This window comes from Sceloporus undulatus, chromosome 3, assembly GCF_019175285.1.
Source record: "Sceloporus undulatus isolate JIND9_A2432 ecotype Alabama chromosome 3, SceUnd_v1.1, whole genome shotgun sequence".
Lineage (NCBI taxonomy): Eukaryota > Metazoa > Chordata > Lepidosauria > Squamata > Phrynosomatidae > Sceloporus > Sceloporus undulatus.
Window position 1 is genome coordinate 104571918 of NC_056524.1, and position 16334 is coordinate 104588251.

The window sequence follows — 16334 nt, forward strand, 5'->3', positions numbered from 1 at the left end:
CTGTTTCTTAGGACTCTGGTTCTGTTCAGCCTGCAATAGAGCACCTATTTTTTGTTTTATTAAAAATCCAAGCTCAAATTTAAAAGGAGAAAAAAAATCCAAATACCTTATGCAAGTACGGTTGGCTCTTGGTATCTGCTGGGGTTTGGTTCCAGGACCACCCGTGGATACCAAAATCAGTGGATGCTCAAGTCCCATTATATACAGTGGTGTAGTAAAATGGTGCCTCATATATGGCAAAATCAAAGGTTTTTTTAAAATATGTATTTAAAAAAAATATTTTCAAAGCTGTGGATATGGAGGGCAAACTGTATCAGTATCTTAACAAATATGTAAAAGTAATGGGAAAAACCATACAAAAATTGGTATTTCCTGGAGATGTAAGTTTTGTACAGGCACACCTCAGTTAAAACATCCGACAAAACTCTTTTCCTGCTCACTCAGATCCTCATCATTCCTTCTTGTCCTCTTTCTAGCAGAAAGGTTTTTTTTATAAACATCATTGGAATTGGGAGGAGAACTGGAGAAGCACAGACTTTCAGTTGTCAGGTTGCAGCAGCACATCTGCAATAAATAGTATAATAAAGCTTGAGCTGGGAAAGAATTTGATGTTTTACAACCAGACCTACTCTAATTGAGTGTGCCTGCCTACAACTGGCAAAGTAACAGCAGCTGTCTCTAGACCATGCATGAAAAGCCAACCAGAGGGAAAGTGGGAAAGCGAATTAGCCAGCCTCCCCAGCTACTTTTAGCATGTTTTTTTTTAAATTAAAAAAGCATTGTGCTATATGTTTATCCATCAAAATAGAAATCAAAAGATTTCTATTTTGATGGCTAAAATACCTAGAGTTGGGTAAAAGAAAGAAAAAATCCCTGGATGCATTTTGAAAGAAGCTTTCAAGGGGTCTGTAAAAAACTCAAATGTTTTTGTTTGCTTATGCAAGGCTTACTTGACCTGGTTGTTTCATTTCCCATGCGTACGCGGCTAGCTTTGAATAAAAACTTTTTTGAAACATGCTGAACTGTTCTTTTTTTGTGGTATAGGAACCTATCCCTATTCTTTCCATTCTACCCCTGGTACCAGTTTTTCTGTTAAGGAAGTATTGTGTAGGAATTGGACAGTTAATTTAACAGAAGTTTAATGAAACAATTAACTTTATTAACTGAGGTATACCTGTACTAGTTTGTAAAATAATTTTCTCAAGGCACCCTAAGAAATACAATTCTGAAAAGGAAGTTAGGAAATGTACAGAATTAACACCACTCTTACCAACTATAGTTTCCAGCCTGTAAAACCAATGTACATTTGTAGTACAAATATGAACGTTGTCACCTTTGCTTCTCTCATTATCACCTTCACATCATACCACATCACTTCTTTGCCTCTGAAGATATGTCATCACTCATTTTCACCTGCCTCTTCTAGTTCTCTTGTCTCAGCACATTACACTGCTGTCTTACATTGCTGTCATCCTTTTTTCAGTTGTGTATCTATGGGACACTTTGGACAGGCAGTGGAGTACAGGCGGCCCTCCATATCCATGGATTTAACCATCCATGGATTGAAAATATTTTAAAAAAATCTAAATACCAAAAAGCAAACTGTGATTTTGCCATTTTACATGGGGAACACCATTTTACTATGCCACTGTATTTAATGTGACTTAAGCATCCATGGATTTGTTATCCACAGGAGAAGGGGGTCCTGGTACCAAACCTCAGCAGATACTATGGGCCCCCAGTGTATTTCCTCATTTTGCTTTACAGATCCTGCTCTGGCAGTGTGCAAATTGTATACAGGAAGGACAGGATCCTAATTCAGTTGGCATGAGGTGAATTTGGCATGTGTGAAGAGCACATTTTATACCCCTTTGTTCAAGATTCTGCAGCATTTGACAGAAGCTCTATCAATACATTTAAATAAACTGAACCATCATTTCTACCTGCATGCATCATTCATAGTTAATGCTTTGCAGTACAGCTGTGACATGTCTACTAAAAATTATATGGAGCACTATCAACCATGTGACAAAACATTTCTGTAGGCCCTAAGGGCTGGAACAGTTTTCCTTTTGTTCTTTACTTTTAATGCCAACATATGAAACCTGCCTTATTTTTTTTAATATTATCATTATCATTTCTTTTTTCCATCATTTTGTCCTACCTTGCTACAAATAGACTTTTAAAGCTTATAAACCATACAAATAATGCAGTAATAATACAATTATTAATATTTTATATTCAAAATACTTTTAGGCTGCCCTTTAGGGTCAAACCTAATGTAGTGATGTGATGACTGGTCCTCCAGTCATCTGGGAACTTCTTCTGAACCATAAGGGGTTAATCTGGGAGGAGGTACATGCTAATGAGAGATGACATCACATGCTAATGAGCTATGGCATCATAGCTGATGTAAGGTCTAACTGACCAATCAGAGAGTAGGACTGCGAGATTCAAGAACTTTCTATGGAAAATCTTTAAAAAGGCTTGTGCAGCCAGGTGGTTCTTTGTCTCTCCCTTGATCCTCTCCTGAGGGAGGAACCAGATGCTGTCTCTTGGAGTCTGGGGGACACAGACTCAGGGGAATGCAGGTCGAGAGGCAAAGGGCCCTCCCTGCATCCAGGAACTCAAAAGGACTACAAATCCCATCTTCCATGAGTAGTTAGGAACGTATTAGCTAGTGCGTTTAGGCCTTTTGTTATTTTCAACAATGGCTTGTGTGGAATGAACTCTATAACTATGTTCTTTGGACCTGCAAGGCAAGGGGGCTTTGCAAGAGTGATATAAATTCTTTCTATCCTATTCTATCCTTTTTTTAAAATAAACTTCTTTCTTTTAAAAGTATCAGCTGTCTCTCTTTTGCTCCTGTACATGTGCCTGGACTCGGCTACTGATTGCTCTGGGGTAGTACAGACAGAAACTAGATCTCTCTTTCAAGCAAGTCCCAGTGTGTGCTTGAAAAAATTGACGATTCACTGGGTGGTGGCAGCGAGACTATAGGACCTCCAGGGGTCTCATTCTGCTCAACAGGGAGCGAGAATGGAAATCTAGGAGATCCTAGAAGGGAAAGTGTGACAAGAGGGGACTCCCTAGGAGTAAAGGGCCATGCACAAGGCACTAAGGGCTCTAGAGAAAGGCCCCCAAGTCACCACAAGTGAGTTGGGCCACTGCCACTGTGTAGATGGTTTTTAGAGTCCTCATTAGTATTATGGCAAATCATGAACAGCTGTCCAATGGTGGAGTTAAAAGTTAACAACTATTAGCAACCTTGTTTTGCAGTAGCTTGGTAATTTGAGGCTGGGAAGAGATATAACAGGCTGGAAACTTGAAGAGTGAATTTTGTTCTGTTACTAACTTGCTTGCACAGTTTTAATAGCTATGGGTCACTTTGATTGCTTCTGTACTATACATCTTGTGGGAGTCCATTATCTGTCAGTCTCACCTGGAGGAAGTGCAGACCAATCCAGGGCCCCATGGGGAATTGAATTGCTGGCTGGGGACAGTCTGGATAGAATTAGTTCAGGGACCCAATTCTACCATTGGCTGTGAGGGGAACAAAGGGCTCATGCTGATTTGCTGTGTACCATCTGTTACATCCATCTGAATTTACACCGAGTTCCAGAACAGAGCACATGAAAGGCAGTTTCAGATATATAAAAATGCAATCAGCAGCTGAAAGTAGTTGTAAAGCTCCATAGAAAACACCCAGTGACACCAACAACGTAATAGCAATTTTAAAAACCCCAGCAGTAACAACAGAAATGACATATAACATTAAGTAACAAGTAAATAAGTTTAAAGTTAAACTGCTCCAGTAGCAAAGGAAAAAAAAGGATAATAAGTTTCTAAAAGGTATATTCTAAAACAGTGCTACTCAAAGTGATGGTCACCACTCTGTGGCAAGTTTCCAGGAAAGAAAAAAAACAGTTGTAGTCAATGGAAACAAATAAAGTGCTGGTCCCTGGCATTTTGGGGAAAAAGAACTGCCAGTTCCTGCCAGATATCGTAAGAAGCACTAATCCTTTAGATACTAAATGGTAGTCCTAAGAAAGTGAAATCATGATTAAAATACTTAACACAATTATTGCACAAAAATATTAAAAGCGACAAGTAGCAATTAAATAAAAGCTAATTTTAAAAAGCCTCATCGTGAAAGATCCTGCTGGAGTAATATTGTTACTGATCTTATACATACTAGATACTCCCAACTGGTACACTCAGAAGTTTCAGACTGGACAGCAGAATTTTCTTGCAGTTCTTCTTTCTTTTAATTAGGAAGGCCAGCTGGAGAAACATTTGGTTGAGGTTTTTGACCTTATGCATATGTTCAGCCAGTGACTTATGGCCATTTCCAGAATGCTAAAGTGTGCTCAAGCAGTAAAGCAGGGAAGTATCCATCCAAATTGTATTTAACTATCTGTGTCTTTTCCATAAATATTACATATGCATCTCTTCTTTCATGCTTAATAAATTCTCTCCCTTGACATTTTACAAATGAAAAAATGCCAGGTAAAGACATGTTCATCATATAGACCCTGGACAGATCTCCCCCAAAGGGCAATCTGGCAATGGCCTGTTTCCCTCCGGAGGGACGCCACAGCCGCCAAACTGCATGGCGTCCCTTTGTAATAAAAAGTACCTGGAAAAACTGGGTTCTTTTTCGGTTGATGGGCGGACATTACGAGTGCGCCAGTCAAGATGGTGGCACTCGTGTGGACAGGACTCCACCATCAGGCTGCCGCCATTACATACTAGGATTCTGGACTGTGTAGTTGCTGTGCAGTCCGGAACTGTAGTATCGCTGCCACCACGCCCTTTTTATCCCATCTGTCTTGGGCCATAGAGACCATTTCCCTGTGGACAGGTAAATCTGTTTTCCCTATAGCTTTCTATGCAGGTATGGAATATAGCACCTCTTGCAAATAGATGTCAGACATGTTTTGGTGCCAAGCTTAAAAATCTGGTCTCTCTCTCTCTTTTTCAACAATCTAAGAATTATCGGACCAAGCTATAAGAGGGTTTTGAACTAATCACTTTTAAAGTGACACCGAACATGTTAATATTTTATGTTCACATGTCAGCTGGTAATTCAGTAGTTTAGAGCGCTTCTTTGAAACTGTTACAAACCTTAGGTTTGACCATAAATAACTCATTCCTACTTTACAAAGGGAGATTATGAAAATATTTTTTCACAGATGGGAAAACTAATATCATCGTTTTTATTTGTACTCTGTCTTTCCCACAAAACTGGGATTCAAGGTGTCTTTTAAGAAAAAAATAAATTTAAGGAAAACAGGTAACTAACAAACATGCAAATAGTTAAGATTAAAATAGTACTAAACCATCCCTGGAATTTAAGCCATTTAAAATGAGTTTGAAAGCAAAGAATAGAGTAGTACAGCACATTTAGAAAGGACCCTTACATGTAACTTAAGCAGTTCTCTAAAGCCTCCTGCAATAGAAAGAAAATTTTCTTGGAGGAAAGAGCCAACCTAGCATTCCTAGGAAGGGAGTTCCAAAATCTAGGAGCAGCCACTGAGAAGGCCCTCTTCTGTGTGTCCTAACAAACATGCATTTGAAAGCAGTAGGATTTAGAAAAGTACTTTCCTCAAAGATTTTATTGCTATGGCATATGGGAGGAGATGGCCATTCAGGCAGTTGGACTTGGGTTGTATAGGTCATAACCAACACTATGACTTGTTCTTAGAAGCAGGCTAGTACCTAGTTGCAAACAAGGAGCTTTCATTACTGACCGAGCCATAGCTGTTTCAGACAGCTGAAGTTTAAGAATATTCATGAAAGAGCCCTGTGTAGAACATGTTACAGTAAGGTATTCATCACTGTAGCCACGTTAGATGCTCTTAGGAACAGACACATTTCTAATTGTGGAAATGCACTCCTAGCCATGGTTAAACCCTGAGCATCCATCATCACCATCATGATTTTAATTTATATTGCACACAATATTATTAAAAACTTTTAATATAAAAGTTAAACCACAAATAAACTAAGTTGAAAATACAAGTTAAAACTGCATTAAAAGGAATTTTAAACATGATGAAATAATTAAAAAACAAACAAACTACATCCCTTCCCTATTAAAAGCTCTTGCTGATGTCACCAAATGCTTCTTTAAATAAAAATGTCTTCTGCCAACGGAAAGAGAACAGGGAGGGGGCCAACTGAACTTTTGGTGAAAGTGACTTCCACAGCTTAGGAGCAGCCACAGGGAAAGCTCTTTCTCGAGTCCTCACCAATCACACCTGTGAAGGTGGTGGGACTGAAGGAAAGCCCTCTTCACAGATTTTAAGGCATGTGTTGGTGTGTGTATATATACACATACACACAGTATATATTGGAGCGTAATGCAGGAGTCTACCCAAACCGCAAAATTACTATTTTAATAGACATTTTAAATAAAAAGACAACAGTTCCCTTCTAATCTATTCACCTTCAAAACCTTCAAAAATTAATTTGGTTTCCTTGAAATAAATTCTATGCAGATGAAGAATTTCTTTTTCTTTTACCAGTGAAAAGTTCATCATAGCGCAGACTGAACTTTCTTGCCTTGTTTAGACTAGTTGTTTACTATCAGTGTTAAAAATATCCTATCAGTTTACTCTCAGGCTACTCAAGAAGTAGTGATTGTTCTGTGTTATACTTCCAATATGCTGTTTGACAAAAAAAGGTCTCGCTGGAAATTCTACAGATTGCAGACTGTGATTTATATGATTATCACTTTTCAGCAGAGTTAGCTGTGATTTCGTTCCATCCATTGTTAGTTGTTTCTTTTCCCTTGCTTTTTCTCCATTTGATTTTGCCAGTGTAATGCTATATTGATTATGGTTTAGTGACAAAAATACCAACATACAGTATATCCTGAGAGGCAGGTATGTAGGCAGAAAGAAATTTTTTATTTTGTAGAGAAATACCCTAAATGCACAAGATCCTTTCTGATTGAGCAAGTTAAGCAGTATTAGTCCTGGTTAGTACTTGCATGGAAAACCATAAATGAATACCAGGTACTGTCAGCTATATATATTTCAGAGGAAGAAGCTGGCAAAAACTGCTCTGAGTTTTCCTTGCCTAGGACAACCCTATGAAATTCATGAGATCACCATACGTCAGGCAACTTGAAAGCACATAAACACACAGAAGGAAATATAGGAAGGTACATAAAAAAGAAGGTGCTGGAACTGCGCTTTCAGCCTGTCTGTTTCGGGCCACTGCATCTGGGGGTGGGGGTAGAGGCAGGAATCTACACTGTAGAAATAATCCCTTTTAACACCACTTTAAGTGCTTCAGTTCCATCCTACGAAATCCTGGAATTTGTAGAAGGTCTTTCTCTGCCAAAGAATGCTGGTGCCTCATAAAACTACAAATCCCAAGATTCTTTAAGATAGTGCCATGGCAGTTAAAGTGGTGTCAAACTACATTATTTCTACAGTGCAGATTCATCCTTGATTTACTTTCTGATCACTTTTTGAAGGTGAGTAAATGTTTTCCCTTTTTGAGATTGAAGTGGTATATGTAGCAGTGGCAAAACCAAACATGCTTCTGGGGTAGTACAAGGTGCCCAGAAAATGCATTTTAACGGACAATTGTGCTGTAATAAATTTAGTCCTTCTTAAAATAAGCAGAGAGCTCATTATTTTATGTCACAAATACACTCTATTCTGATGCCACTGAGTGTCAAATTCAGTGACAGCATGGTGTGGCTTACCATACATCTGATAGGTTTGGAAGGAGGAGCTTTACTCCCAAACACACCAGTTGTCTTGTCCTTTGTTAAAAGATCATGTTTGGGGCAGGGGGGTGTTAACCTTACAGGAGGTATATCCATATTTCAGACTGTAGCCTACAGGAACCTGGGATTTGTAGTTTGGTTACAGCCTAACAGACCAGGATGACTGTGGGCGGGGCAGGCGTGGCTGGCTGCATAATCAACCCACGTGAGCAACAAACTTACTTAGCACGTGTTTTCTGCAACAGTGTTTATTCAAGCAACCACCTTCTTTCCAGTGTAACAACAACTAGGCCCCAGCCAACAAATACAGAAAGTAACTATAAGTCTCTGGTGGAACCCCCAGTGGATACTTCTCCCCGGGCGGTAGGTCCTTTATCCTCCAGGCTCCAACGTTCCCTGCGACACTTCTCCAGCGGCTCAGTCTCAGCCTTGTCCTTATCAGACGGGATGGGTCCCGACTCCCACTTTTCTCCCTTCTCGTCCCACCACTTGTCTTCTAGCCCTTTAGTAGCTGGCTTTCCCCATAACTCCTCGTCCGAGTAGTTAAACTCCCCTTCCGTCCGAGGGTCTCTGAGTTCTATCCCTTGGTGAGGGCCTCGCTTCCGGAAGGCAGGGCGAGCCTGCAGGGTTACTGGGCAGCCTTCTCTACCAGGACTCCTTTTTACCTGGCCTATCCCTGCCTCGACCGCAGCTCCCCGTCCTCCTCTTCCGCGACGTCCTCTGCCTCCCGCGCACCACTCTCCCTCTCCTTTTAACCTTCTCTCGCTCCACCTCTCTTTTCTTCTCTCCGCCCCTAGACTGCCCCCTTGCTCTTCTCGCCCCTCCTCCTCCAAGTCCCTTTCCTCTTTCTCTTCCACCTGCTCCACTTCTGTCCTCCCCGTCCTCTCTACATCTGGGTCCACCCTACTACAATGACTACCTCACCAAATTACAAATTCCACGTGATGGAGTCATGACAGTTAAAGTGGTGTCAAACTGTTTCATTTCTGTAGTATGGAAGAGCTGAGAAATGCTACCTCTCAAGCAAATTCCCCACTTCATTTATAATATCTTTTCATTATCTTTTTTAAAAACTTTGGTTATTGGTCTGGAGCTTAGGTTGTGATAGAAAGAACTAAAGTAGCCCTGGTAAAGTGACACTGACTTTATCACTGTGTATTGGTTTGGTTTGTTGTCACTTGAACAAAATATGGAAAGGCTGGTTGCATTTTTTTAAAACAATAAATGCATCTTTCATATAAACAAATTCCATACAAAAAAAGTTGAATTTATTATTGCAAAAAATAATCATTAAAAGGGAAGACTACAAGTACTAATTAAAGCAGTGATCAGTTAAGGGAGAACAAGTGCCACATTGCTCATATTGAGTGACCTGAGTAGTAAAAAGAAAACACCCTACCATAGCATCTTTATTACGGTCATAGACCAACACAGGTAAAAAGGGGATACAGAATAAAAGAATGTAAAACACACTTTATAAACAGTATTTAAAGTATTCTTTCAGATTCCAGTATAGCAAGACAAGATTGGTACTAGTCTGCTGTAGATGCCATTGCCTGATGAATTTTAACTGCAGCTGCACAAAATCTGACATTATGTTGTATCATTGTTGATATCTGAAAGCAACAGAGAAGTATAAAATTGACTGGTGTGTCCTTGGTATTTAAGCAATAAAGGTGAAATATGGCTGAGGCAGATGTCCCTGTAATATGAGGATGGAGTAGACATGCTCTGTTGCCTTACCATGCTTTTTTGTATAACAAGAAATCCTAGGGGGTAGTGAGAAAATTGTATGATAGTGCAGATACCCTTATCCATCCAGGGGCCATATGTGTATGTGGATCCAGGTTTCTACTGGAAATTTCAAATTCTAATGTGAACCACATGGACACATGCATTCCATTTCACCAGTTCAGTTGCTGGAGTTGCCAATGCACAGACATATCAGAAAATGTGCATATTATTTGTCTGGAAGGGAAAGCCAGAGTAAGACATGCAGTTCTGCTCCAAATAGTTGTTCAGCATGATAGAAAACTGGAGTTGTGTGGTGATTAAGCTGTATCACAGGGAGTTTACTGCCAGAAGCTCACCTCAAAGAGGTTACTTTTTCCCAGCTTCAGTCTGCCTTATGGAAGATAATAGCATTGATTTGCTTTTCAGGATTCTTGTAAATAAGGATGCAGCTCAGCCATATTTGCATGGAGGAAAAGAAATGTTCCTTCCCTATCCCCGCACTGACCCATTTATAGGATGCACGGGGCCATAATGGTTCCAATCCACACTCCAGGGTGATTCTCTGCAGTAAAAAAAAGGTCCCTGTTTCTCCAAATCAGGCTAGCAACTCTGGACAATCCCTTGTGCCTGTGGACTGCATGCCATTGCAGGGATGGGGTAGGAGTGTTGGCAGGTAGAAGAGGTCAGGAAGAGATACTCTGGGCCTGGCAAGGTGCTGACCCTGTGAAGTGTGTGGATAGTGCTGCCAGTATCAGCCTGTTATGGGTACCAGTTGTGTGGACAGCTCATTCTCCCTGTGAAATCAGAAACTGATAGTAAGCTTGTTTTTCAGTATGGACATGGCCCTAGATAATGCACTGGGATGGAGTTACTTTGAATGTTTCAGAGCACTCATCTACCTCATATTAGATGCTGTTGCTTTTCTAGAAGGAATTTAGAATATAACTTTACTTCCCATGAACTGGGGCATCACTAGGTGTGGGTATATTTGTGGGATGCATACCACATCAGGTGATATGCTAAGGATAGTGATACCAATGCTCCCCAAATGTCTGCCTTTTGGCAAAAATGGGCTATGGAGCTTAGCAAAAGAGAAGACATGGGTGGGCTGAGGTTCAGTGGACAGAGAAAGGAGAAGCCTCAATGTTTAAAACAATTTTTTTTCTCTTTTAAAATTTTCTTTAAAAGCTTCACATCTTATTGAATTTTCAGTTTAACCACGTGAAATTATGTAAATGTAAATGCATTTAGGCTGTGCATATGATATTGTAATTTAAAGATATAATTTTAATTTTGCTAGTGGTTTGTCACAACAATTGCCATCACATTCAATGATATATAGGAATTATGATATACAGTATGAGTAACATTAATACAAACATATTACTTAGGATTCTGTATGGTGTGGTATGGGAGGAGGTCAATGAGGGTGTGATGCTAACCATAGTGATGCCATTGCCTGTGAACTCACTATTGAATCAGAACCTTCTTAATTCATCAGCACTCCTGCTGATAAATACATGCTTTTGTTTTGCCTTGTGTTTGTCATCTTTTTTTAACTCATAGGTTTAGTCTTGATTGTTTGCATTGGCATTTTCCTAAATATCAAAATAGGATGAATCAGGAAAGGGCCTGCAAATGCCTTTGAAACTGGGGCACCATTAAATGATTTGCAAATCAATAAATGAGAGCATCTATCGATTCACAGCCAACACCACAATTATATATTGAAATAATCCATAGCAGACGCTGGTAGCTTTCAAATGCTTTTTTGTCCTTTCTGCTGTGGTTGTTTTTGAGCTGGAGCCCACAGTGTTTGTTTTTCTGTTAAATAGGTAGGAATTTAATGCTACCATTTGGGTTCCTGTTCCAGTCTAAAAAGCTTCCTTTCTACGCAGTAGATTGAGAATTACTTTCTCAGAATACCTTAACTCTCTTCAACCATGTGGTATACTTCAGTACTGGGCATATAAGGGGTCATCTGAGAGCTTGCCAGATAGCCCCGACACTCACTCACTCACACACACACACACACACCAAGGTGGATAGGTATATTTGTTTCAGTGAGGGAAGCCCTATGAACATGTGTCTTTATGTACAAGTCTTGTTCCAAGTGATACTCCTGCCCTTAGGTGGTGATGATGTTGCAGGGCATGCATGATGCACTCATGAGTTTTAAGGGGGCAAAATTAGCTGATATTTTCTCAGAAGCCCAATGATATGTTTCTTGCTGTTACCTGGGACCTTTAGCACTATGATCTGCTTTAACTGTCACAGTTCCACCTTGGGTTGGATTTACACTGTAGAATTAATGCAGTTTGACACCTCTTTAACTGCCATGGCCCAATGCTATGGAATTCGGGGAAGGGGGTTGTAGTTTTGTGAGGTATTTAGCTTTCTTGGTCAGAGAGATCTTGTGCCACAACAAACTACAAAATCAAGGATTCCATAGGATGAAGCCATGACAGTTAACGTGGCATCAAACTGCCTTAATTCTACAGTGTGGCATTTAGAACTCTCAGCCAGAGAGCTTTTATGTCTCACCAAACCACTGATTTCAGGATTCCACAAGATGTTGCTGTCATAGTGCTATAATTGCTTAGGATGAAAAGGCCCCTGTATTTGGCAGAGATATAACACTTTGATGCTTAACCCAAGGAAGCAGCTGCTACAGAGGCAATAAGATCCATATAAAGAGAGACAGAGATACCACCTGGTGAACAGTTCAGGAAGTGTTGACTTAAAGGGGGTTTCCTCAAGGAGGGTGTTCTCACTTAAGATTTGAAACGATTTAAAATACAACGTTTTTAATAGATCCGATTCAAAATGACCCTGGTCTTATCCCGCGTTCCGAATCGCTTTTATTCTTCGTTCCCATCTGGTTTTTTAAATCGAAGTTTTTACCTGCAAGCGTTCCTACTTGGCATGAATTCGGTGTTTAAATAAATCGATTCTTCTCCGCCATACCTTATTTGGAGCTGTCAATCAATAGTACGTCAGAATGATGTAACTTTAATCCAGAATATTTGGAAGCGATTTATCTTTTGGCATCGTTTCCATTTCATTGATAGCCAGGGAGAATCCCTTCAGATAGCACAGAGATCAATGGGAGAGGCTTCTGGCAAAGCGAAGCTCTTTCCAGAGGAACTATGGGATAGGTTTTGGAGGGCAGCATCCTGTCTCCCAAGATAGCCAGGGAGAATCCCTTCAGAGAGCACAGAGATCAATGGGAGAGGCTTCTGGCAAAGCGAATTAGAGGAACCCAAGCTCTTTCCAGAGGAACTATGGGAGAATCCCTTCAGAGAGCACAGAGATCAATGAAGGAGGCTGCTGGAAAAGCAGGGAGGGAGCACTCTTCCCAAAGATTCTCTTTCCAGGGTTGGAGGAGAAGGCAGATTCCATTTGGGGAGAAAGGCTCTATCCCCCCCCCCATTGATCAGAGCCCTTCCCTGCCTGGGCGAGATCAGATGCCTCCTCGCGAGGAGCCTTCCCTTCCTGCCTCTCCTCCGTTAGAAATGGGCTCTCCCCACACAGAGGGGAGGTTGCAATCCACCGGGGGAAGCCTTGAGCAGCCGGGACTTCAGGTGTTTAAAGTGCTGAAGAGATTAAGCGCCTGTAAACCATTAAATAAAAAATGAAAATAATCCTTATCTCTTATTGAAAGACCACAGCAGACAAAAAAAGGGGTGAGGGAAGCAAAAATGGCGACAGCCAGACGGATGGGGACAGAAAGGGCAACTCCCCCAAGGACAGCCCCATCGCACTCCGCTCCTCCCATTCATCTAACGCGATTTCAAAGGCTGTCGTTCCTATTTAAATGCTCCGGTTCCTAACTCGAATCAATGGAAAAACATAGGTCGGACCCTAGTGTTTTTTTAACACGCGTTAAATGAGGAAAACTCGATTCAAAATTTTATCCCGCTCTACAATTCGATTTGTAGTGGGGACGATTGCGGGTTGCTCTTGAACCGTTCTAGGTTTAAATCGGATCCTAATAGGAACGCCACTCCTTGGATTCGATTCAGAACGCGGGGTTTCACCTAGTGGGAACATCCCCATAAGAATCCAGAATGACCTGTTCTTTGATAATTTACCCACAAGAAAGGCTCTGCCTCTTATATGTCAAGGGATGTTTACTTTTTTAAATCCAAAAATCATGTTAGATTAGGACCAGGTCACCCAATGAGTAGACTAGAGAACTAGACTTCAGTCTCCACAGTCCTAAGGCAGCACTCTGACTTCTACATGACACAGACTGGCATTTGTGGATTGCTTCTCAACACTTCATGTGTTGCAGTTGTCCTGTAAGCTCCATATTGCTTTCCCCATGTTGCAGATCTGAGCTGAGGCATGCCAAAAGCTACCTCATGTTTTTGTATATTTTTAACAACTGGAACATCTGAATTAAAGTACTATTTGGTTTACAGCTCACTTTCTTAACCAGTGTGCTTTTAAAGGTAAAAGACCTTTTCATACTCTCAGGATGGCAGCACTATTAGCAGCTATTCATGAGATTTCCCCTTGAATTAAAGAGTGTCTCATAGTCATGGGTGGAGCACAGACCATCTATGCCTCGACCACAAGTTCATGTGATAATGTCCGGCCATAGACAGTACTGTACTATTGTGCTTTAGTTCCACATTTTACCCTCATTTAATAATCTCTGAAGATAAATATAGCTTGAAAATCGATCTCCCCCTCTCCCCCCGACTTTAGCCAGACTAGCCTCTGGGATTTCTGGGATGTGTGATCCAAAGAAGGTTAAAATTTTAAGCTCTAATTGCAGTGCCTTTCAGAGAAGCTACATGGTGTAGTGGTTTGAATTAAACTAGGACTCTTTCAGACCAGAGGTCAGATCCCTGCTGAGCCATGGATATCCTCTCAATGACTCTGAGCAAGTCATAATCTTTAAGGCTCAGAGAAAGCAATGACAAACCTGTTGAAGAAATATTGGGGAGAAAACTCTATGAGAGAATCAGCATAAGTCCAAGTCGACTTGAAGGCACATAATAACAGACATTGGCATGATTTAGGTGGAGTATATATTTTCAACGGCCTGGTAGATAGGTAGTCCAAAACCTATCAGTCATACCTTTGTCCTTTCTTAGCTCTGCCCTACTGGGGGATAGTTTTTAAATTTTCATGATGGTCTCCATCATTCAGCCTGTATTAGCTTCACATGGGTAAGAAAAAACTTTCTCTTCTTCACCAAAATGCTGATCCCCTTCCTTTCGGTCCACCTGCACTCTTTTTCTGTCTTTTGGCCTTTCCCTTCCTCCACTCTGGTGCTTGTTCTGCTTTTCTGTGTCATAACCTCCCCCCGCATTGACCAGCCACAACCTCTCAGTCAGTCAGTCACACTCTCAATCTAGGTTGTCATGTTCTAGTTCCAAAAATCCAGGCAAGCATATTTCCATATTAAGCAGGTTATGTCATCATTACGCAAACCATGTGGTGAGTCCCAAAAATGTTGACAAGTGCACCCACCCACAGCTGATTTCCTAGATAGAGACACTACTTTCAATGTTGTTTTATCAGCAGAAATCAAAAAGTGGTGTTTTTTTTTAGCTTTTTGACTATAATGTAGGGGTGAATAATCTTCAGCTCAGGTGTTTTGTCCACCACCCTGACCCCTTCCTTTGCTGTCTGTTCTTCACAAAGCAAGTATACTTTTAAGAGCTTCAGGTGATTCAGATAACACGTATAGCTTTCTGAAGAATGAAGATTTCATGAAGTTCAGAATCTTCCTTGAGGCATCTGAAATAACTGTGCTTGTGTTCAGCATCATGTTTATTGGTATTCTACTTGTCCATTGTGAAACTATTCTCCATGTGACTTACAGTAACATTAGAAAAAAGTTACCTAATACCAGTGATGTATTCAAGTCTTTTAATCCAAGTCTCAAGTCAAGTCTCAGGTCTCTATCTTCAAGCCTCAAGTTGAGTCTCAAGTCTTTGCAAGCAACATTAAAGTCAAGTCTCTGCTTTAACTGACATGACTCTAGCCTATAGAATCCTGGGATTTGTAATTTAGTAAAGCACCAGAGCTCTCAGAGAACCCTGAATATCTTGTTGCCAAAGGGAATGTGTTTCCATTGAGACAGATCCTTTGACTTTTGAAGATTTGCTTTATAGAAGAATAATTATTGGAAACTTTAAAAACAGATCATTAAATAAATAATAAAAAAGAATAATATACTGTTTGATTCTAGCATATTAAATGCAGAGATTGGCAAAATGAATTTCCCTTGACATTCTAATCCAGTCTTGTGCCATGTGAAGAAAACCTAGACTAACTCTCAAATTTCTGCTTTTCTTTCTTTTCTTTTGCAGGCATCGTATCTCTGATCTCACTGGCCATTCTGTCTTATGAACGTTACAGCACTCTTACGCTCACCAATAAACGTGGCTCTGACTACCAAAAAGCCCTGCTTGGAGTTGGTGGCTCCTGGCTTTATTCTCTGATTTGGACTGTACCACCTCTAGTTGGCTGGAGCAGCTATGGACTTGAGGGGGCAGGCACCAGTTGTTCGGTCCGATGGACTTCTGAAACACCAGAGTCGGTGTCCTATATCATCTGTCTCTTCATATTCTGCTTAGCCATTCCAGTCATGGTCATGATATACTGCTATGCACGTCTCTTTTATGCTGTCAAACAGGTAAGTGTGTTATTGGCTAAATCAGCTGTTTTTACTGTGGGAATGACTGGCCAGGACTTCATGGGGTATTCCTGCTGCTTTCTCCAGCAGAATCAAGACTTTCTTCCCTTCTTGTCTTATTCTGTGGGACCAAAATCCTGGATGGTTTCCCGGCTGTCTGGGACAGATTTTTACAGTTCACTGGGGACTGCAAGA

At 40.7% G+C, this 16334-nt stretch overlaps 1 protein-coding gene across 2 annotated transcripts in view; it reads left to right on the forward strand.

Annotated features, from left to right (window-relative positions):
- The window catches only part of LOC121925606 (parapinopsin-like), a 102612-nt gene that overhangs the window by 25050 nt on the left and 61228 nt on the right, over window positions 1-16334 (forward strand). For both annotated transcript variants that reach the window (XM_042457941.1, XM_042457942.1), the window contains exon 3: window positions 15814-16139. In XM_042457941.1, the coding sequence (XP_042313875.1) occupies window positions 15814-16139 (326 nt within the window). The remainder of the gene's footprint in view (window positions 1-15813; window positions 16140-16334) is intronic.